A 23,524-nucleotide genomic window follows, 5' to 3' on the forward strand; every position below is an offset into this window, starting at 1 on the left:
GCTGCCTTAACCTCTTCCATGCTCGGGACGTCTCCCGGCCGTCATGAGTCACAATGGGCGTGTGCGGACGACGGCCGGGAGACGTCATGACCACGCCCACGAATGGAATGTCCAGCACTACGGCAGAATTTGCGCCGCAGCGAAGAGGTTAAACCTTGCAAGGTGAGGGACATTAGGAAAACAAATTCAGAATCCAAAAGGCATACTCACGTATAACAATCACAGCGTGAGTCCTGAGCAATCTCTTCCAGGCTTACATCAGCTTCCAGAGGGGGTCGTGTGCCACCCTACCAAGAGAAGGAAAAATATTCTCAGAAAATACCAACGATGCAATGGCACTGCATGAAGTAGAAACCATTTTATAAACAACATGCATCTAAAATCAATCTCATCGAAGGATCAAATGTAGGCCTTAGGTGTATTAAAAAACAAAAAGGCAATAAAAGAGGCTATACCAGTGACACTTTGCTTCTTTGTTAAGGAACACTAATACAATTAGTATGCCATATACTAATCCATTTCAACAGGGCTTTGCATTCATCAGTGAGGGTAAGAGATGTGGTTCTGTTTTAGCTGCTCACAACTGAAGTGACTAAGTGATTTATTTCAATGGTGTGTGCGCCGGTCTTCACTCTATGGAAAATAAATCCCTCTTCTCATTGTAACCGCTCCCTTATCATACATCCTTCCGAATGAGCTCTGATCTACTTTTTGGAGTCCAACCTGTCTAGAACAGAGCTCAGTTTACATACTACTTTTTCCATTCCGCTCTGAAAGTAGACTACCTTCCACTGGCCCGGAGCCACCAAATAATGTTACATCTTCTTACCAAGCGCAGTTTTCAACAAGTGAGTGCAGCAATCACCTAAGACCCTGCACCACCTGCAAATGCCAGGTTTAGAGTCTTCCAGAAATCTTCTATTAAAAACATAAAAAGAATGTATTCCTGTTCTTTAATTTTGAGAAACTATACAAAATCTTTTTGTCACAAACATCGTATACACTTGACAAAAAGTAACATTCAAAACATGTAGTGCGGATATTACAAGACTTAGAATTTCACACCTATTGTTCGAGATCAATAGGTGTAAGGCACTTGCTTGGGGGCCTTGTACTGTAAGTGTTTACATTCATACAGTGCTTCATACTCCTGGAGAGGGTACAAAGCGCTGTGATTTGCATCTGGTGTCTCGGCACCTTTTATGGGGTTATGGTTAAAAGTGTGCTGGGTGAGACATATCCAGATAGGAGGCCCTTAGTCTCCTCAGACCCTACACTGGAACTCACTCGAGGGATAACCAAAGGTAAACAGGTTACCTTCTGCATTTGGGAGTGGTTTATATATTTGCCTTTTTGAACTGTATTTCACAGTAGCATTGACCCCTTTCTGTCCCTCATCCACATAATCCTCCAGCTAGAAACTAAAATAAAATGTATATCTAATATGCTCTATGGAAAGAACTCACCAGCCGCTAACTACATCACCTGTTAATGTGTCGAACAACTGTCTAGTGTACCGATTATGTAACTAGGTAGTGTTTCTAAGATAAATACTACTGTAAGGGTCAATAAATAATTAGAAACAAAATGACCGGGTAAACACAATAAATTAATTCTTCATGAGGGTCTCTGTGACAAATGTTGCATTGACTGCTTATTCGCCAGTGCTTATGAGAGGTACGTTTCTTGCTCTCTGCTGTAGGTCAGATGTAGGTTTACGGACGTACGCATATTAGCAAAGAAGCAGAAGCCTGCCAAAACATTTCAAATGCCTCTAGCAGCTCTGGCGTAGACCAAGCACAGGAATTGCTGATGTGGTGCAGGTATGATTTCCAACATGTCAATCAATCAATTAAGCTTTATTCAACCATGAAAATTACAGTCATAAAAGCACGTATCACAATCATTAAATATTTCAAGATAAAAGTGCACAGTTAAAATATCCAAGATAAAAGAAAAGATTAAATAACAAAGACACCTTACATTAAAAATCTAGTTTACATGATATCCAAACATAATTCAAGTCCCAATAATTCACCTAAGGTGCAACCTCCCAAGATTCGAGAGACATGCTTTTCCTCAACCGCAGGGCCTTTTTCAGAAAAGTGGATACCCTCCAGGCCACGTGTTCATTATCTAGAAGTTGTAAGCGAACAAGTGCTGGACGGCATTGCCTAAGGCCCTGCTGTCTTAAAAGGGGAAGTAACCAGACTTTCCTTAATTCTTTAAAAAACTTACAAAAAAAGACTAGGTGAATGGTGGACTGCTCTGAGTGGGTGTCACACAAGCAGGGGGTAACACTCTGGACCAGTCATTCATTCTGGGTGTGGTCACAAGTCTGTGTACCACACCCAACATGTAAAAGACCAAGAGCGAGATCGAGGACTCCTGCGCATGACGGACGAAGCATGATTCGAACATGACCGTGGGGGCAGAGCTTGAGACCCATTCGCTCAGAGCCAGAGAGGGGAAAAAAACCAAAATGTTGAGGATGGCTACTAATGTGTTGCTGTTTATGCCATCAATGTTCAGTGAAGTCCTATTTAATGAGAATCATGAGAGCAGATTAAGGATTTATTATAATACACATCTTCGGGTCTTGGCACTACTGGCAGGGGTATCCAAAAGAGATGGGCATGGGAGACTGCCTGACAAAAGAACCCAAACACCCTTCAGAACTAGGGAAGTATTTCATGCAGAAAAGGGAAGAGTTCTGAGTCAATTGTTGGAGAAAAAATGAGGCATTTAGTAGAGGATCACATGGTGCTAATCTCTCCCAAGCACCATCCCACGTGCCCACTAACAGCAGGTGAGCTTAGGAACTCAAGAAATGATATGGTACAGCAAGAACATAACATTTACACTGTACCCACTTTTGTGATTGTCTTCAGAATGGCATAGCGATCCATGGGAGGCGGCAATCCCACGTACAGAGTTTTATCTAGTCTCCCCGGACGCAAGATTGCTGGGTCAATTATATCTAATGGCAAAGACAAAAGCAGAAGTCACAAATTAGAAATGAAGGCAAAAAGACTTCAAGAAAGAAGACTCTTTGTGAAAAGACAAAGTGATAGATGGATGCATAAATGTTAAAGGGTTTGCATTCATTTAACAATTTCAATCAAACTATTTCCTAAAATTACCCGACAGCAGTGTCCATAGGGAAAGCAAATGGAAGTGCCTCACAATCATCTATTATTTAGACCAGTGTTTGCCAGTCAAAGTTGTATATACACAGATTAACTTCTCGGGTCTGAGCAAATTTAAAACATGAGCATGAAAAAGAGGAATATTGTAATCAAGCTGTGTCTAGAATGACAGTGCCCTAATAAACTCAGATCCCAAAGACGAGCACTTGTGTGAAGTAAGGACGCAGCGCAAAAAAGTTTTTTAGAAGATGTGTGAGTGTGATCTAAAACTGGCTAGTGCTAGTGAAAAAATGATTTTTATTGGCTCATTAGCCCTGCCAGAAATAAAAAACAGTGCAAAGCAGTTACTATTGAAGACTGCTTTGCACTCACACATCTTCTAAAAAACTTTTTTGCGCTGCGCCCTTACTTCACACAAGTGCTCGTCTTTGGGATCTGAGTATCCTAATTCTCCATATAAAACATCCCTGAGCTCCCACCTCTCAGTGCGGTGGTTGTAGCCCTCAGTGGGACTAGGTTTTCCCACTGAGAGGAGAAAGCCCAAATGATGAAGCATGTCACCTTCTGGTGAGTGAGGGCATTCATCCTGAAAGGGATTCTTTTCCTTTTCTTTATTAGAGCACTGTCATTCTAGACACAGCTTGATTACAATATTCCTCTTTTTCATGCTCATGTTTTAAAGTTGCTCAGACCCGAGAAGTTATTTGTGTGTTATATGATTACGTTTTGGGGAAAAACTTCTTGCAGGTCTTACAATTCGTTCCCTTGGACCCCCTCCTCCCTTTTTGTGTGTTACCTATACACAGATTAACACAGGGAATGCAAACACCCAAATTCATTTATATAAAACAGTTCATTTAGAACACACTCAGATAACGGTACAGATGAGCCAAATGGGCACTTTGGATTGGCCAAAGTCTCATGTTTAATTATTGGTACATTTAGGATTAAGTAAACATGAATTTTTATTGGCATTGAAATTCCCAGGTGCACGGTTGTAGTTGTAAGGGCAGGCTTGCCTCTCTCTGTAGGTGTGTTTAAAACTAATTTCTGTGTTAGAGGGCCCTACCCATGTATAGTCAAGAATGCATTATGACACAAACTACATTTCGATAATAATTCAATTTGATTATCAGATGGGAGCATTTACATTCGTCTGGAAAGGGATCCCTGCCTTGATTTTGTCTGGGATGTCCCAGGATGGCCGGCTAGCATGGCATACTCCTGCCACTTTACTCACACCATAATGTCTCCTTGTCTGAATGATGAGGTTGCACCCACTTAACTTTTCAATCTCATTAAAGGTTCTAAATTGGTAGGCAGACAAAGAGGGTTGACATCATTGCCATACACCAGGCTCACACACAACCCACCAGACCAGCAAGTCCTGCACTGCTCAGTGAGCAACTGAGAAACATTATGTAGCACACACTAAAAGCTAAACTGTCTCTAGGTCCTGATCAAAGACTCCAGGAGAAAGGGGATGCATCCAAGCCTCACTTTGACATCACCCGATTTCCAGGTCTATCAAGGGGAGCACCCAGAAGAGTAGACCCCATTAAACCAATCCTGAGTGGAAAGACCAAAACCTCCCTTGCTCTCTTTTCACTTCAACTGAAGGAGGAAGAAATTGAGCGGAGACAGCTTCCTGCCAGACTCTACTGACTGACTTTGACACTTCGCATTAAAACAGTCCAGTGTGCCATGTGTGTTTCAGCCCTGCAGGCTAAATGAACAGGGACAACAGACAAATATTTAAGTGACTCATCAGTGACTGGGGGATTTGCCAGAGGTTACATTCCTAGAAGAAAGGAAGTCAAACTTGTTTTGCACTTTTCCAACTTCAGCCACAGAGGCAAAACTAGATAACCTTTTAATTGTTATGACCGTGATTTACTGTGTGGTGAGCAAAGAGTATAGGGTATAGATTTTCCACTTTAATAAAGTATTGAGTCAATCAATCAAATCAATCTTTATTTGCATACTTGAGGTACACATGCAATCAAAAATTAAAACACAACTATATAAATACATACAGTAGTTCATTAACCATTTCGCTGCTAGGCCTTTTTCCTCTAGAATGCTAAGCCCTTTTTTGGCTATTTGATGTAGTTCGCTCTTAGTCCTCCATAACCTTTTTCCCACATAAGGTATCCATGCCAAATGTGCATCCTTCCCCCCCTCCCTAACAACCAGGGGATCCCAAAAGTAACCCAGAATTTGTGAATTTCCCTGAAGGGCACTGTGAAAATAGCCAAAAGGTAGCTACGTTTGGGTGGAAAAAATAGGAAAAAAGAGCTCTGCAAAAAAATGTGTATACTTTCTCTAAAATTGGCATCAACAAAAGGTTTGCTGTGCTAAAGTCACCACCTTCCGGGCTTTCAGAAATATGCAGGGCTGATCAAAAAAACTAATTTTTTGTACCAAAGTTTTGCCATTTTTCAAAGAGGTAGCCCATTTTTCCAAAATTTTGTGCTTTTAATCTACTTCCAGTTTGTGGTGAAAACTGCTGTGAAGTTCATGGGTGAGCCCAAAAGCTATAGATTTCTGAAAAGTAGGAAAAATTCTGAATTCAAAATGGGGTCATTTGTGTAGATCCCTCATATGTTTCCTAAATAAACTAACCGTGGAATTTTAAAAGTTTTTAAAATGAGTACATAAAAACGTCCATTTGTGACAATGTTTTGATTTGTAACTTCTTGTCACAATGGCCAATTTACAAAACAAATATATACCAATATGATCACCCTCCTGGATGTGGGGATATATAGAGTTTGTAGGTTTTCCAAGAACTTGGGGTAGCCAGAGCCAACAACTGAGCTGCACCTTACAATGGTTTTTCATTGTGTACCGACTATAGCGCTAGTCATATCGCAAAATAAAAAAAGAGTGAAAAATGGGCATCAAGGAAACCTATCTATTTCTGAAATGGACACCAGAAATGGAAGTTAGAAGCAGTGGTTATTTGTACATTTCTGAATTTGATATTCACAACAGATACCCTGATCGGCTTTGGCCATGGTCAAGTGATCCCGCAAGCCCTCAGGGGGTTATTTCTCCGCCAGTGCGTAGCAGATTTTTATCCAGAGTACAATCCATCAGGAAATGGTATGCTTCTGCACAGCCTTGCTTTTCTTTGCTCCGATGAACCTAACGAAGAGCTGATTGTCCACCCAATGGTCTTTGGTGTGATCAATATAGAATGACAAAGCTCTTTTAGGGTCCAAACGATGGAGTCTCTCCTCCTCCTTGGACTTGAGGAGGTGGAGCGTAGAAAGCAGGCAAAGTACTACCCTGGCCAATGTGAAAAGGGGTGACCACCTTCGGAAGGAAAGAGGCACACGCCTGAAGAAGCAGCTTGCCACGGAAGAAGTTGGTGTGTGGAGGCTGGACAGACAATCTGAAGTTCACTGACCCTCCTAGCCGATGTAATGGTCATGAGGAATTCTGTTTTCAAAGTCAAAATCCACAGAGGGAAGTTACACAGGAACCCGAAGGGAGAATACATAAGAAAAGTAAGGACCGAATTGAGGTCTCATTGGGGCATAATAAAAGGAATAGGTGGAAACAAATGTTGCCAACCTATCAAAAACAGTCAAACGGTGACTCAAAGAGGGAGGGTTGACCTGAGAACCGCTAGAAAGCCAAGATGGTGAATAAATAACTGGTGCCCAGAGCAAGGCCTTGCCAGGCTAAAGAAAGAACAAATAACAAAACCTCAGCCAACGGTGCATAAAGGGGGTCAACATGGTGCCACAAACATATCCCAATGGCCGACGTAGAGAGATTTAGGAGAGGGACCCCTGGCTGTCAAGATTACATCACAAACTTCAGGAGGGAGATCGCAAACCCTCAACAGTCCGGCAATCTCCATGCATGAAGATGGAGCGTGTACAGGTCTGAGTGCAGAACCTTGCCCTGTTGATGCGACAGGAATTCCTCCAGAAGAGACAACCTGACCGTAGAGATGCTCATGTTCAGGAGTTCTGATTACCAGAACCTCAGTGCCCAATCAAGAGACACATAGATGACTTGGGTCTGGTCGTTCCTGATCATCTTGCAGTGTCAGGGCAGGAGTGGTATCAGCGGAAAGGCGTACAGGAGTCTAGAGTCCTACAGAAGAAATAAAGAGTCTGTGAGTGAGCGCTGCTTTGGAAACTCCAGCGTGCAGAAGAACTGACACTGCGCATTCTCAGAGGTGGTGACTAGATCTAATCAAGTTTCTCCCCAGTCGTGGAAGAGACCCTGCACCACCTCTGGGTGCAGACACCATTTGAGATCTGCGAGGCAGTGACGGCTGAGTTTGTTCGCCCTGGCGTTCACAGATCATACCATGTGTTGTACGACCAGGAAAATGACCTTAAGTTCCAACCATGTTCAGAGGCACAGAGCCTCCTGGCTCAGAGGCCACGATCCCACCCGACTGGGTTTGTTGCAGTGGTGTTGTCTGTGAACCCCTGAACCAGCCTTCCTTTGATGGATAGAAGGAAGGGTTTCAATGCCAAGAGAATCGCCCTCAACTCTAACAAATTGATGAAGAGGTGAGATTCTGCCAGAGACCAGAGTCCTTTCCCAGATCGCCGCTCCAGCCCAGGTCACTGGGTCTCTGGGTGGGTGAGGGGTCTGCCACTGGCCCAGTTGGAGTTCGCCAGCCACCCCTGCAGATCTTTCGCAATTTCCTCCAATATCTGGACAAGGTCAGAGGGATTCCCCTGATGCTTAACCCACAAGGACTTTAGATTCCACTGCAGAGCCCGCATATGCCAGTGGGCATGTTTCACCAGCAGGATGCAGCCGGTCATGAGACTCAGCAGCCTTAGAGTCCGTCTCAAAGAAATCCAGGATTGAAGCTGAAAAATCAGAATCATAGCCTGAATATCCTGTACTCACCGCTTCGGAGGGGAGGCATGGAACTTCACTATGTTCAAAATGGCTCAAATGAAAGGGGGCGACTAAGAGGGAGTCAGGTGTGACTTCAGCACGTTGATAGTGAACCTCAGCAAATGCAGGAGATCCACCATGGTCTGGAGGGCAGGAGACAACTGCCTGGGGTGAACCAACCTTCAACAGTCAGTCGTCGAGGTGGGGAAGACTGGAACCCCTAACCTCCATAGATGGGCTGCAATCACCGCCATCACTTTCTTGAAAATCCAATGGGCATTGGTGAGGCCAAAGGGGAACACAGCAAACAGGAAATGCTTGTGGCACACCATGAACCGCAGGTCACGCCTGAGGGCCGGTAGGAAAGGAGGTGGAAATACAGGTTCTGCAGGTCCAAAGCTACCATCTAGTCTCCAAGATCAAAGTAGAAAGGACTTGAGCCAACGTGAGGATTTTATGTTTCTCTTTCCTCCGGAAGTAGTTGAGAGGGCACAGGTCTAGTATAGGGCAAAGACCTCAGTACATCTCCGACACCAGGAAGTAGCAGGAATAGCCACACTCTACTTCTGATGCGGGTACCCTCTTGATCGCTCATTTGCCTAATCAGAAGTTGCAGGCTCTTTTGGGCAAACAGAGATGGTCCTCCGTCAGCCATTCTTGGGATGATGGGAGGGATGGAGGTATTACCAAAAATGGTAGGGCGTACCCGGTCTGAATGATCTGAGGCATCCACTTGTCGGATGTTACTGCTGACAACTGTGGCAGGTGGTACCTGATTCTGTCGCCAATGGGATGGCTGTGGTGGATGGAGGGCACACTAAAGAGGTTTTGAGGCTATCGGCAGCCAGAAGGGCGGGGGACTGGGCAGTATATTGTAACTTACTCCTGTGTCCTTTCTGGGCTCCACAACCCCATACTCAAAAGAGCTGGGCAGGCTGATGGACTGGGTATGGCTGGTATTTCAGGCGACAAAAATACCCCTCCTAGGTCCGTGGTGAAAGGGCTGCTGCTGCGGACGTGCCGATAGGGAAATGTCAACGGATCTGGCCATGACCCTGCTCTTGTGAAAGCACTCGAGTGCTGCATCAGCCTTGTCACCAAAGAGGCAAGAGCTATCAAAGGGCGTGTCAATCAATGAACACTGGACATCTCTCTAGAATCCAGTGGACTGTGAACAGGTGTGGCAATGCAGTGCCACTGTAGAATCCATGGTGTCCAGTCTGCACCGGATGGAGAACTTTGCTGCAAACCTGCGGTCTACCACAGCTTGACTGAGGAGTGCACGGCCTTCCTCAGGCAGAATGAGAAGCAGCTGCGCAACCGAATCCCACAATGAATGGTAATAGCAGTCCAAGAGGCATGAGGTGTTCACCAACTGCAGGACAAGGCTGACAGAAGAAAGAATGTGTTTCTCAAAGGTGTCTACCCTCTTCCTTTCCCTATCCAGGGGCGTGGTCGGGAACACGCTTGGGTTGACCTTTACTGTTGAAGCTTGCACTACCAAGTTCTCAAGGAAGGGGTGCTGGGAAAAGAAGGGATGCTGGGAAAGGAAGGCTAGGTCCCCATAGGCAGGACTGGGGTGCTGGGAAATCATTCGGTGCAGAGATGCCTCTGTGCAGGGTTTTGCCCAGGCCCCTGGGAGCACATTGGTGAGGACTGTATTAAAGAGAAGCATGAGTTCAGATGAGCCCACCCCAGGTTGAAGCACCTCAGAAGTTAGTATTGACCTCGGCGACTGACAGCTGGAGATCGAGGACCTTCATCTCCCTGTGTATCACAGTGGCAAAGACTGCGCTTTCCTCCAGATGAAACCATGCTTGTGTGTGGGAAGGCATTCAGGCCACTGGCAACTCCCAGCTCCACATACCAGTTATCATCATCAGGGTCCTCTAAGGCACCATACACCTTCTCTCCATCACTTCCTTTGAGAAGGTAGGGATCAGTGTGAAAGTACAGGAGATAAGGTAGCCTTGACAGCGCCAGCAGTAACATCAGGCGGCCCCAGATCGGAGTTGGATCTGTGTTAGAATAACAGTCGGATAGTCTCTGAACGCCGCTGGCAGTTCCTGGAGGTGTTTGGAGGCACCCGTGCTGGCATTGGTCTGGATACAGGTGCGGCTGGTATCAGGGGGGAACTTGCCGACGGTAGCCCAGAGACAGCATCTCTCAGCTTCGTAGGCTCCGAAGGTGCTCCAGAGGGAGTCGGTAGGCCAAAGATGGCATACATGGTGTTTTAAAATTCCTACAGTTGCGCAGGCGTCACTCTGGCTCCAGGAAACTAGAGGTAGCGGATAGTAGGCCCGGACGCTGGCTCCAAGTGACTTCCCCTTCTTATGCTTCTTTGACTTACCCTATTTGGAAGAAGAAGACTGAGTGGAAAGATGCCTGTAAGGGAGAGTGGCCCCGAGAACAGAGCTGAGAGCAGCGTGGAGCCTTCTTCAGCTGCGCCACAAGGAGCTTCATCGCCCATTCGAGAATCGCATTGGGGTGCTTTGACTTGCATTCAGTGCAGGCCTTGGTGTCATTACTCAACCCCAGGCACTGGAGACAGACGAGGTGGCGATTAGACACAGACATCTTTCTGTGATATTCCCTACAAAGTTTAAACCCAGGAGGTTTAGAGGGGGATATGTCCCTAGCATACATTGGGAGCAATGGCTCAAAAAAGGGTTGACATAAGTCACAGAAAGCTTGTCAAAATTGGCTCTCAAGAACCATGCTGTTGGTGCGTTACGAAAGACACTGATGTCAGCAAGGTGGGGTGGAGCATATATAGGGACTGCAACATCACTTCTGACGCAGTCAGCACCGAGCAGAACGACACCACCTACCGGAACACAGGTCATGCTCAAGATTTTCCTGATCCAATATGATGCCTGGGGAATATTCAAAGGTGAGGCATCTGCAGTTAGAAGTCTCTATCGGAAGAATAGGTTTAATGAGAGACTTCCTGAATTGGTTTGATTTGGGACTTAATGAATTGGTTTGACCAGTGTCCTTCAGAATAGTTTTTCCAGGGGCCTTCTGATTAGACTTGACAAGGGATCTTAAGAATAGATTTACCAGTTACCTCCTTAATAGGTTTGACCAGGGGGCCTCGTGAATAGGTTTAACCAGGTTGCTCCTGCAAAGATTAAATTGGTGACCTCGTGAATATGTACAGCCTGGAACCCTTAACAGGTTTGACCAGACAAATAAGGTGCCAGTTACAGCTTGGGGTGAACTCTTAAATAACTTAGCAAGGCTTCACACAATCGTTTTAGCATTTTTTCCGACAATACAAAGAGGGATGGGGGCAGGCCCAAGAATAAGTACTTGGATGGGCATGGAAGTATTCTGGATTATGACAGCATGTAACTATGATTCTATAAAATGAGGGCAGTTCCACTAAATGTGGAAATTGCTTCTAGGGAAAATGGCATTCCAGGTCATTCTACAGAAGTCAAATCAGACTTATGGCATTAATGCACCCATGCACAATGTCAGTCTCATTCCACACCCTCAGATGTGGAGTGTAGAACAAATTGTCTGAGACAGTGTGCTGATTCCCAATTTGGCACCTTTTTAGATGCTGAAGAGGCCAATCCATAGGAAAGGGTAAGGGGGCTGTGGGTTCGCGGGGAGTGGGCGAGGATCAGTGAGGTATCTGCAGACAGATAGAACATCAACCAGAAAGGGTGTTACCGAAGGTAAATAATTTGTTATACAAAGACGGTTGGTCTGGTAAAAACAGAAGGCCAAAAGGGTAGATAAATAAGACTTCACTGTGCTCACTGTAAGGCCTTACTTGGATAACGAAAGAAAAAACCATAGAACATCAAAATGTTTGGCTTGCAAAAGGTCAGTGTTTCAGGACAAATCCAAGTGATACATTTATTCCAGTGCTCAGTGTAGACTGATTTCATGGAAGGGTGTCAGGCCGCAAGGACTACTTCAACCACTAAGGTCAGCAAATCAAGCGCAAGCGCATTTAGTTGTTGCAGCTCAATCTCCACACATAGAGGTGTAGAATGTGGAGACTTGGATGAAGACTAGTCTGCTACTAAGACTGTAGGGCTTTCTGAAGTGGAAGCCTGATCGGAGGATAAAGAATGGCTACCACACTCTTCTGGCCCAGTCTGGTGTGATGAGAATGACTTGGACCCAGTCTATACTGATCTTCCTCAGAACCGGAGGCTGGAGAAGTATCGTAGAAAAGCATTCTGGAGTGCATCATTCCAGCCTTAATGCATCTCCTAATGAGCACCTTGGAGAACTGTTGACACTGTGTGATGGTATCATTGGCAAATTGATCTAGCCTGGGCGTATGTTATTGATCAAAGACACTCTGCTCCACCTCAGAGGAAAGGAGCCACCAAGGGCAAAAGCAATCAGCTTCTGGAGCTAAATACCATGGAAGCCTTTTTGATATTTAATCCATCAGTCAAAATATGTACTTACTTTTTGATCAATTAAGTTATCACTTTGCTGGCACACTACTCTTTTCTAGCAGAAATTGCCGGTCATCACGTAATTGCTGCAGACTTTTCTTCATATAATGGGTTCAATAATATCTACTCTAAGCATTTCTGTCCTCAAGATGGTCTTGTTTATTAATTTAATGAGAGACTGGAATGTCAATCTGACTTAGCTACTTGCTACTTTACAAACAAGTGTCTTTGCATCAACTATCATGCATACTACGAATTGGGTGAGTGACCCAAATTAACTTTTTTCGCAAGAGTTGAATCATCACTTTTATTTCTTTTCTTGATAAATACTGAATATCTTTTTTTACACAAGATATGTTTTTGCTGTATGTTAGAATTTACACTCCATGTTGTTTTAATTTGTAAAATTGAAAATTCTGTTCAATGTAATCTTTGTTCAATCTTCTGAAGTAATTATTATTAAGACGAACATCTTCTTTAAAATTAACGTTTTGACAAAGTAAGTTGTTTTCTGGTGATATATTCAGGAATGCTTGCCTCATGTCAATGTGTGGTGTACACCATTCATGTACAGTTACTATAAGACTAAGAAAGTTTGAATCATTCATTTATATAATAATCTCCTTGGTGGCTATAAGCTTGCAAGGAATTATTGGGTTGCCACCTCAGAAAGGCAACACTAGTAGTCTGCCTGATGCGTTCTAGCATTCAGGGACCTTACTAGGTGTTTGGCAAGCAGAAAGAGGCTCTGCTGATTGAGCCACCTTCAGAGGCATAGCTCCTTCTTGGCACAGGATCAGTGACTTTCCTGTGCCCTGCTTGTTGAAGTATCACCTAGTGGTACTGTTGTCCATATGGACCTGCACCAGCCCCACTGATGCATGAAGCTCCAAAAGACTGATATGGGCCAGCTCTCCAGTGGAGACCAGAAGTGTTTTATTTCTACCTCACCCAGATGTCCTCCCCCCAAACCCAGCAGTGATGTGTTTGTCATCACCATGATGTCTGCGTGGGGAAGGGAGAGTGGCATCTGCCAGCCACCAGTAAAAATCCTACACCAGCTCCTTTGAGATTTAAATAGTCGGAGAGGCAACCCCAATGTTGGGTCCACTGGAATGTGAGGGTCCAAAGCAGGGCCTACACATGTCACCTGGAGTTCAGAAAGAGGAGGACACACAAGGCCAAGAGATCAAGAAGGCTCAGAGCCATTTTCACTGACTGAACTCCAGGACTAATCTCGAAACATCAGGATCATATCCAGAATGTCCCAGACTCAATGAGGCGGAGGAAAGGCCTTGAACAACACTGCGTCCAGAATTGCCCTGATGAATAGAATGGGAAACAACCATTACAATGCATGCATTACAACACATTCTTTTACCCCGCATGCCATTACAATGAAAATGGCTAGCTGTAGGGGGTATAAGGTGTTGGATTTAACCTCAACACCTTCTCTACTGTTGCACAGACGAGTTGGAATAGTAAATTATACTATTCCAAACTCCAGCGCACCCCGACAGCAAGTTGGGGTAAAAAATTGCGTTGCAATGGCATGCGGGGTAAAAGCATGCGTTGTAACGTCATACAACCGAATAGAATTCTCTGTGTAAATTTAGGTGGGACTTTGGATCGTTGATGGTAAAACCAAACAATGTCAGGAGTTAGGTTGTTATCTGCAGGTTGTCTGTGACTGACTAAGACAAGCCTGCCTTTAGAAGCCAGTCGTCGAAACATGGGAATACAAGTGCTCTTGACATCGATGATTTGGGAGCAACCTCTGCCATCACATTTGTGAACACCCGAGGAGCGGATGTAAGGTAAAAGGGTAGCACAATAAATAAAAAGTGCTTCTGGTCTATCTTGAACCATAGGTAATGCCTGTGGGAAGCATGAGGGGTATATAGAAATACACATCCTGCAAGTCCAAGGATGCTGTCCAGTGCCCCGCATGATCTGAGCCAATGGCAGAATTCCAAAATAGGCCTTTGGTACAAGGAAGCAATGTTAATAGCAACCTTTCCCGCTGCCGAGTATGGTACTCTCTTGATGGCACCCTTGAGAAACAGAAGACTGGCTTCCGGCCTCAGGACAGCGGAGGGTTCCTCTGAGAGAAGCTTCGGTGCTGAAGGTATGTGGAGTGTGGAGGAAAGAATGAGCACGGCATGGCTCTTTTGAATAATCTGAAAAACTACCTGTCTGAAATAATGGATCTCTAGCAGGAGAAGAGATGCCATAGTCTGCCTCCTACTGACCAGGCATATACCTGGGAGGGCAAACTAGAGTGGCAGGGGAGAAAGAATCTGTGGATCATTAACCCTGCTAATTCAAAAGGTGTCGACTGGTGCCATGGCAGCTGTCCCAAAACCCTGGGTTTGGTGTTGTAGTATCGATTGGGAGGGTTGACATTGCCTGTAAGCTAGCCCTCTATAATAGCCACTGACTTTTCTGTACTGGTGAGGAATTTGTTAATTCTGGCTTCAATAGCCCCAAAGAATGTACCGCTATGTCATTGTCCTTACATTGTTCCAATGGCGAACCAGCTTTTTCTCCAAACCTCCTAGAGCTATCGAAGGGCATGTCCAATAGTAACGCCTGCACATCTCCAGAAAACCCATTTATTTGCATTGAGGTGTGCTTTCTGAGCAGGACACTGGTGCCAATAATGTTGCAGATGAAGTCTGTCGTGCCCAGACCAGTCTATAGCACACACTTGGCTGTGTCCTCACCATCCTGTATGATAATGCATGCCAATAGCGGTACCCATTTAAAAATAATCTAACCTGGAATAAAAATTGGGATTTTGTTCCAATAAATTATTTTACTCCAAAAGTAGGTGTAAAATACTTACCTGGACGGTTAGTTGCAGCCATTATGAAAACCTGCCGACGCCTCTCAAGCCCATCCATCTCTGTTAACAACTGGTTTACCACCCGGACACTTGCCCCAGCCTGTGAGAGAAACAAGAGGTGCATCAATCCATCTTCATCACCATTTTTGTTTAAATCTGTTTATTAAACATTTACTTTTTCTTTGTAGTGTATATATATATATATATATATATATATGAGGCAGCTCGTAATTCTTTTCCTATTAGGAAATCACGGGCGCAGACCACTTGTTATACCAACAGTTTATGTTTATTTCCCTTTCATGATGTCAAGACGCGTTTCGGCCGTCCAAGCGGCCTTGATCACCTGATATATATATATATATATATATAAGATAAGTATGCCAGTCTCCTACGCTGTAGACACCCAAATGATCCTCTTTTTTGAATGAAGAGGCTATACCATAGAATGGGGAGGTAGGAAGGCGGTGACCAATCTGCAGTTAGAGTATCTGCCAGATACTCTAACAGCAGGTCATTATTGAAGGTAAGTAAATTGTTCTTTTGATGGATACTTCTAACCGCGGCTCCTTCACCTTGTGAATATATACTTAAACAGTACCTCCCAAAGTGGTGGATCTGTGGATGGCTCAAACTAAAAAGTCCTACAGGACGGGTAGGCAAAATGCCCTTCTCGACGGACCTTGTGTTCAGGCAGTAGCAGCTCATTAACCCCTTCGCTGCTGCGGACATTCCGCTGCAGCGCTGGGGGGGGCAGGGGGGCAGCGCGGCGGGCCTGTGCTCATGACGGAGCCGCTCCGTCATGAGCCACAGTTGAGCTGTGCTCATGACGGAACGGTTCCGTCATGACTCCGCCCATTTGCGTTGTCGCCCCGCACAGGCGGGGAAACAGCGCCGCGCAGGCGGAGCGGCCGCCGGCAGGATTGTCATGACGGAACCGTTCCGTCATGAGCACACGACAACCGTGGCTCATGACGGAACGGTTCCGTCATGAGCAGGGAAGGGGTTAAGGTAAGGCCACGTAACTGCCTGACAAATATCCAAGACAGGCACTTCGTGTGCCAACACAGTGGTAGCAACTTTGGCTCTGATGGAATGAGACTGTATGCCTTTTGGAAGCTGTGTTTTAGCCAATGCATAGCAGATATTAAAGAACAGGTATATCCATTGATAGACTGTTTCTGCACCACCTTGCACTTCTGTGCCCCAGAGAATCCCACAAAGAGCTAATCATCCACTCGTTGTTCTTTGATATGATCAATGAAAAAGCGGAGTTCTGACCCAGGAGATTGAGTCTTTCATATTATTTGAGGGATGATGTGGAGCAAAGAAGGTCAGTAAAGTGATGCCTTGTCTGACATGAAGAGGCATCATTACCTTCAGTAGGAGCACAGCTTGAGTCCGTAGCACCCATTTGTTTAGGAAAAAGGTGGTATAAAGAGGCTCGACCAAAAAAGGCCCGAAGTTCGCTCACCTAGCATGCAAATGTTATCACCAGAAGGAAGATCGTTTTTAAGGTGAGTATGCACACTGTGCAACTGCATTGGTCTTAAAAGGGTACACACATCAGAAAGGTGAGAACCAACTGCACCATAAGAAATGGTGTTGGTGGAAACGGGAAACATCGTTTACATCGCAGTGTTTACACCGCAATACCTTTACAACGCAAGTCATTACAATGACTTGCGCTGGATGGCGCTCTACCCTAAGGAATAGTATGATTTACTATTCCAACACCTTCCCTACTGTACGTAGACTGGAGTTGGAATAGTAAATCATACTATTCCTAAATTCAGCTCCCTCCAGCACAATTCGTTGTAACGACTTGTGTTGTAATGCCAGCGTTGTAAAGGCATCGCGGTGTAAACACCGCGATGTAACGTCATGTATTCGTGGAAACATATGTTGCAAACCTTCAAGATATAGGTAGTAGCATTCCCTAAAAGGGAAATACCGCACATCAATAAAGAGCAAGTGTAGATATACGAAACAGTAAATGGCGTTAATGTTAAATGAGACAGCTGTAAATCCACAAGGGTGCTTAGCTAGCTTGAGTCACCCACTACCAAAGGGTGCAATTCGCATGTGAGACATGCACATCAATAACCAAAGACAAAGCTAATACAGCACACCAGTTTTGAGTTCAAATTGATCCTATAAATCAAACTGTATTAAGAACATTTGATTGTCAATACTATAATTCTTGAGTCCATATGATCCTGTCGTTTTTCTCGTGCCCAATATGCAGGACATGCAAGGTAGTCCAAGAACAAAACTCTCTTTTCGTAGAAACCGTTTCTTTTTCTTGATTTTCTTTTCAAAATTATTCCCAGCAAACACAGCAGCCAACACGTGTTTCGTCTGCACAAGTAGGTACTGAGACTGTTTAGTTATCCAGCACAATATTCTTGGTGCAACAACATCAACTGTTGCATGGCAAAACACTTATAAGGTCCCAAAGGCGAGACCTATTGGCTATGCCAATGCTTGTTGCCTTTGTAGTGGATGCAATTACTGAATCTCATAGATAAAAGATAAGCTTACTACACTGTGTAACTTTTCTCAATCTGCGATACTTGTAGGCAGTACTACGAAGTTTGTGATTTTCAGTAACTTCGCAGTTTCTGATGCTGTTTATTAGAGGTTAACAGGGCACTAGAACAGTTTCCGAAACTGTGGGTAAACACCCATTGGTGGTTCGGGAGCCGATTGTTGGTAGGTCGCAAAATTATGAGCAATAAAACAAAGATAGCAATAAACAAAGATGCTTTTAAATTCTGTGTTTATCTTTCACGTTTGGTGCTTCAAATACAGAGATCTAGAGACAGGCTACTTGTCTTCTGCCAAATTGCTCTTTTATGGGATTGGGGTTTACTTTTCCCTCTCCCACTTTAAAGCGAGAGGAGTTTTTAAAGTGAATTATGTGACAATCTTGCTGGAGTACAAGAAAGTATGTTTCTTTTTTGGCACACAACTAAATGTAGATACCTTTAAATTAACTATATTCATTCAGCAGTTAGAAAAAGCAAAAACGAAATACGTTTTTTTAAAATTCTGAAGTGTGCTGGAAACAGATTTTAGTAGGAACAAAACAAATCAAGCCACTTTACTTGGTGATGCACAAATGATAAATATTCACAGAAACCCAATTTCCACACATTATTTGTGCGCTATGTAGTTTTATCAGTAAAGCTGTTTGTCTATGCAAAGTTAGTGGCCACTAAACATACTGTCTGTAAATGCCACTGTGCAACCACATGATGCAGTGGCGACATTAAAGAATCCTCCTTCCTCATGTCAATTGCAGTCAGGTGGGTCGAGAAAGTTTGCTGTTCTAAAAAAACAGTGGGTTGTGGTTCTAAAACCTTTGGGAATCACAGCACTATAATGTATAACACACTGAATTAATTTCTATTCCAAAAGAAAGGCATAAGACACAGTATGCGCAAAACGAGTGTAAAGTATAACCGGGGTTCCCCATTTAGCATCAAAGAAATCGAGGGCGAGCACTGTGAAATAATTCATGGAAAAGTTTTGTTCAATCTATACTGACCTCTTTGGATCACGTGTTCCCCTCTGGCAAAACGAACGTATTTTATAAATGCACAGGACCCAACCCTTTAAGTCTGACTGATATGGCAGTCTGCAGACTGTCTGTCGTTCCAGTAAACTACCGGAAGTAGCATGTATTTGCAAAGGATGAGGAATCAAAATAGAAATTGTAAAGCCTGCCAGCTCATACTGCTATTATATTTTTCCCTGGCATTCTTAGATCTTCAATTTTGGTCTTAAAAAGAAAAAACGAAAAAGCAAGACCCCAAATGCAAAAGAAAAACAACTGGCTAGATCTACTCACAGCGCACTTAGTACACCTTCAGACATTTTTTGTTCAAATTAGAAATGCGTTGGAGATGCTTTAAAAAAGAGACTACGGTTCCGGTTAATAACGTGCTCTTTTTCATGGCGGAAACTTGTAGAGACAGGGCATCCGAGCGCCAACACAAACAAAACAAAGCAACAGGCAGCAGTGGGCCCTAAGGATACCAAACCGGGCCAAAAACAAACAAGAATTTCAGAGCCTGATAATAAAAAAACACAAGCATTGGCAATACCAATAGGCCTCGCCCATGGGCGAGCTATGGTCTTTGGCAAGGTATCTAAAGAGGGCAGGGCAAGGAGGGTGTTGGATAATGGCATGCTTAAACAAAGCGTTATAAAGCGGACATCACATTAAGTGGAAGAGCTAATATTGCAATGCATCTTAGTTCCGGGACTATTAGCCAGTATTGGCAATAATTAAGTGGGACAGCCCAGCACAACAATGTCACTGTTTAGGGAATTGGCTAAACACAATTCCTCACTCTGCACCACGCAGGCTCACTCCTTCAGCAAGCTTATTAGCAACAAAAGAAATTTTAGCGTGCAAAAAACTCAACACAAGCAGCAGGTGTGACTGTGTGCAAAGTAACTAGTGCTCATGGGTAGCAGTCCAATACCTTCGATCAAACTGACAATATATAAATATGCAAGAAATAAAAATAAAGGCATTGGCAAACCTTTGCCAATGCTTTTTTTATATGCGGAGGTAGAAGGGCTGAAAGCAATGGCCGAGGGTTTTTAGAAATAAAAAGCAATGCCGGGAGGGTGAGGAGTACAGGAACTGAAAAAAGTGAGGGAAGGATGAAAGCAGAATAAATAAACACAGCGACTGGAGGGGGCACGACTGAAAACAAAGACGTAAAGGAGGAAAGGTAAGATAGCAACAAAAATAATAAATAATGGCAAAATCAGCCAGATTGAAAACTCACTTAGAGCACTCTGTAATATCACATGGTGTTGTCTCTGTCGGTGTTCCTTATGGTCGCCGTTGGTATGATTATATACCCTGATTGCACGGCCCATGGAAAGGAGCCTAGCCTAAATGAGAGGCAAACATTGGTCGCCATGTTAGTATGTTAGAAGTATTTTGCCCGTGTCAAGGAACAATCCCGTTAATTTTTGGTGTGTCTTGATCTGTCATGCTATACACTATTTCAAGTAATTGTATGCAAACAAATACAATATTAGTAATTCCAAATTATAAATTGAGCTCGCTAACAGAAAAATACGAGATGCAAAAACTACCCATGTTTTAAGTAAGCAAAGGTCTTGCTTATGGGCGAGCTACTGCCTTTGGCAATCGGGTGGGAGTGAACGGGAGGGCAGGTGAGAGTGGTGAACGGGAGGGCAGGTGAGAGTGGTGAACGGGAGGGCAGGTGAGAGTGATGAAAGGGAGGGCAGGTGAGAGTGATGAACGGGAGGGCAGGTGGGAGTGATGAACGGGAGGGCAGGTGGGAGTGATGAACGGGAGGGCAGGTGGGAGTGATGAATGGGAGGGCTCTAATGTCATAAGAGATGCTAAAACAAAATAAAGTGTGCAAGAAGCAACTCAAAGAGGCAAAGGTTTGAAGATATTATTTTGGGATACTATCTCCTTACTTACACAACTAATGGAAGCGCTGAAGGGTACCCGCTGAAAAATGCCCCCAACACTTGAGATAGTACCGAAGTAGGCTGCATTATAATAATAATAAAAAAATCATTTGCAATAATATTTTGAAGGTACTTATTCTTCAAGTAGAACACACCTACATCCAAGGTGCTTGGCGGATGCATTTACACGCACGACAGAAAACTATTGAAATGTTGATATATCTTGTCAAGTTCCTCTTCCAGTGCCTCTAAATGGGAACACACTCATGAGACAGCAGGTCAGTTCCTGGTCACCTTTTGGACTTCCCCCCTCCCACCGCACGCTGCAGAGACAGGAGTTACCTTCTCCTGTGTGGACGGCGAGACCGGTGCTATTTCTCTCGTTTTTAAGCTGTGCCCGAACGCCCCAGTAAACTAAAATAGACATTAAAGAAAGATGAATTAAAAAAAATACCAATAATGAAAAAAGCACATTAGCAAGCGCAGAGAAAGGAAGAAGCAAAGATAGAAGCCCCACCAGGCCGCTATCTGCACAGAAAGCAATGGTAACAAGCATTTGCCGTGCGACGCTGATAAGCTGCGAAAGTGAAAGTGATCGCGATGCACTTAATGACCCGTGAAAGACAGATGGCGGGTGCACGCTCGCGTGAACGCAAGCGCTAGGCCAGCCAAAGCGTGGGGTAGCACTTTGGAAACCCACCTACTAAATATCTCGCAGTGCAGCGCATGCGCTGGCTCAGGCGAGACCTAAAAAGGGCACAAATAGTCTCCAGCGAAATTCTAAAATCAAATTGCTAATGGCAGGAGCTTTAGGTACACAAATTCCACCGCAAATAATCTGTAGTGGTGGTTGAGGATAAATATTATCCCGTGGAGTCGGATCAAGCAGTAAGATAAATATGCATTGAAGTGTATAAGAGCCGAGTGTATGTTATAGTCAATAAAGATGTAATGACAATTTTATTTGGACGATAACCATGTAATGTACCGGTGCTGCTATCCTCAGGCCCCCGCAGTATATTTCGCCTTGTTCAAGTCTTCAAATGAGCAGGGCTTGAAGAATGTCAGAACAGGTCGGACAATGATACGTCCTAAACCCGTCCTGGTTCCGCAAAGCACCTCCGACTCCACCGCGTGTACATCCGCCAATCAGGAAATACAAATGTACTACTTGTACAGACGAAACACGTGTTGGCTGCTTTGTTTGCTGGGAATAATTTTGAAAAGAAAATAAAAAAAAAAAAGAAACGGTTTCTATGAAAAGACAGTTTTGTTCTTGGAATACCTTGCATGTCCTGCATATTGGGCACAAGAAAAACTACAGGATCATATGGACTCAAGAATTATAGTATTGACAATCAAATGTTCTTAATACAGTTTGATTTATAGGATCAATTTGAACTCAAACCTGGTGTGCTGTATTACCTTTGTCTTTGGTTATATATGATGCAAACCTTTCAGAAAAAGCATTACAATTAGTGATTTGAACCAGGACAGCTGGTCCGCCAAAGATAAAAGGCTGAAAGAGCCAATAGATAACCTTTAACCCCTTGCGTGCGCATGACGGAACCACGCCGTCATGAGCCACGGGCGGCGTGTGCTCATGACGGCGTGGTTCCGTTATGCTGTGGCCACTCCGCCCACGCGTCGCTGATTCCCCGCCTGTACGGGCGAAATAACGAGTGGGCGGAGTCGTGACGGAACCACGCCGTCATGAGCACAGCTCGCCCGTGACTCATGACGGCGTGGTTCCGTCACGAGCATGGCGGCGCCGCGCTCACCCCGCACCCCCCCAGCACCGCGGCGGAATTTGCACCGCGGCGAAGGGGTTAATTGTGCCCAGAGCAATGCCTTGCGGGGTCAAAAACAAAGCAAACAACAACACATCTGACAGTTTTGCCTGCAACAAGTCAAACTGCGAGGTACAACATAACACTACATAGTTGTCCTAGCCCTGCATATACAGGTTTCATGGAAGGACGCCAGGGTGCCTGGATTACAGTAATGACCACAGGAGGGCGATAAAAGGAACTCAACTGCAGCCGCTCAATATCCATGCATGGAGGCTCAGATGCAAGATCATGTACTGCTGCTGCAACAAGAGATCCACCAGCAGTGGAAGCCTAATTGGAGGGCAGATCCTCAGGCCTAGACGTTCCAGGTACACATTCTCCTGCACCAATCCGATGTCACTAGAATGTCTAGGGCCTGGTCATTTCTAATCTTCTTCAGAACTCAGGTCGGGAGTGGGATTGGCAGGAAAGCAAACAGAAGTCCCATGCTCTACTCTGTCCAGACTGTGTCTCGAGAAAGAGCTTTCTTGGAAACTCCAGCTTGCAAAAGTGCTGACAGTGCACATTCCTGGTGGTGGCTAGCAGATCTAGCCACGGTTCTCTCCACTGTTGGAATATTCCCTGTGTCATCTCCAGATGTAATCGCCATTCGTCATCTGATAATTGAGTTTGTCCCATCTGGTGTTTGAAGGTCCAGTCATGTGGTGCATGGCCAGGGAAATTCCTTGTTGATCCAGCCAGCTCCACAGATGTACGCTTCCTTGAAAGCGACGCTGGGCCCCACCATGCCCGCTTGTTGCAGTGCCGAAAGGCAGTGGTATTGTCTGTGAGAACCTGCACCAGCCTCCTTTTGATGGCATTGTTTGCCGTACTGCAATTCTGTGGATCGAATCCCGTTCTATGAGCCTAATTTTCCTGCCCTCCCTCTCTCCTTCTTCCCTCCCCGCGCAC

General features: G+C 44.6%; 1 protein-coding gene across 1 annotated transcript in view; it reads right to left on the minus strand.

The window, feature by feature from the left end:
- The window catches only part of NVL (nuclear VCP like), a 444,777-nt gene that overhangs the window by 119,534 nt on the left and 301,719 nt on the right, over positions 1-23,524 (minus strand). The window contains exons 18-20 of the mRNA XM_085612998.1: positions 15,309-15,408; positions 2,874-2,980; positions 211-287 (exon numbers count right to left, since the gene is read on the minus strand). Of these exons, the coding sequence (XP_085469124.1) occupies positions 211-287; positions 2,874-2,980; positions 15,309-15,408 (284 nt within the window). The remainder of the gene's footprint in view (positions 1-210; positions 288-2,873; positions 2,981-15,308; positions 15,409-23,524) is intronic.

This window comes from Triturus cristatus, chromosome 6 (genome assembly GCF_964204655.1).
Source record: "Triturus cristatus chromosome 6, aTriCri1.1, whole genome shotgun sequence".
In the NCBI taxonomy this organism is placed as follows: Eukaryota; Metazoa; Chordata; class Amphibia; order Caudata; family Salamandridae; genus Triturus; species Triturus cristatus.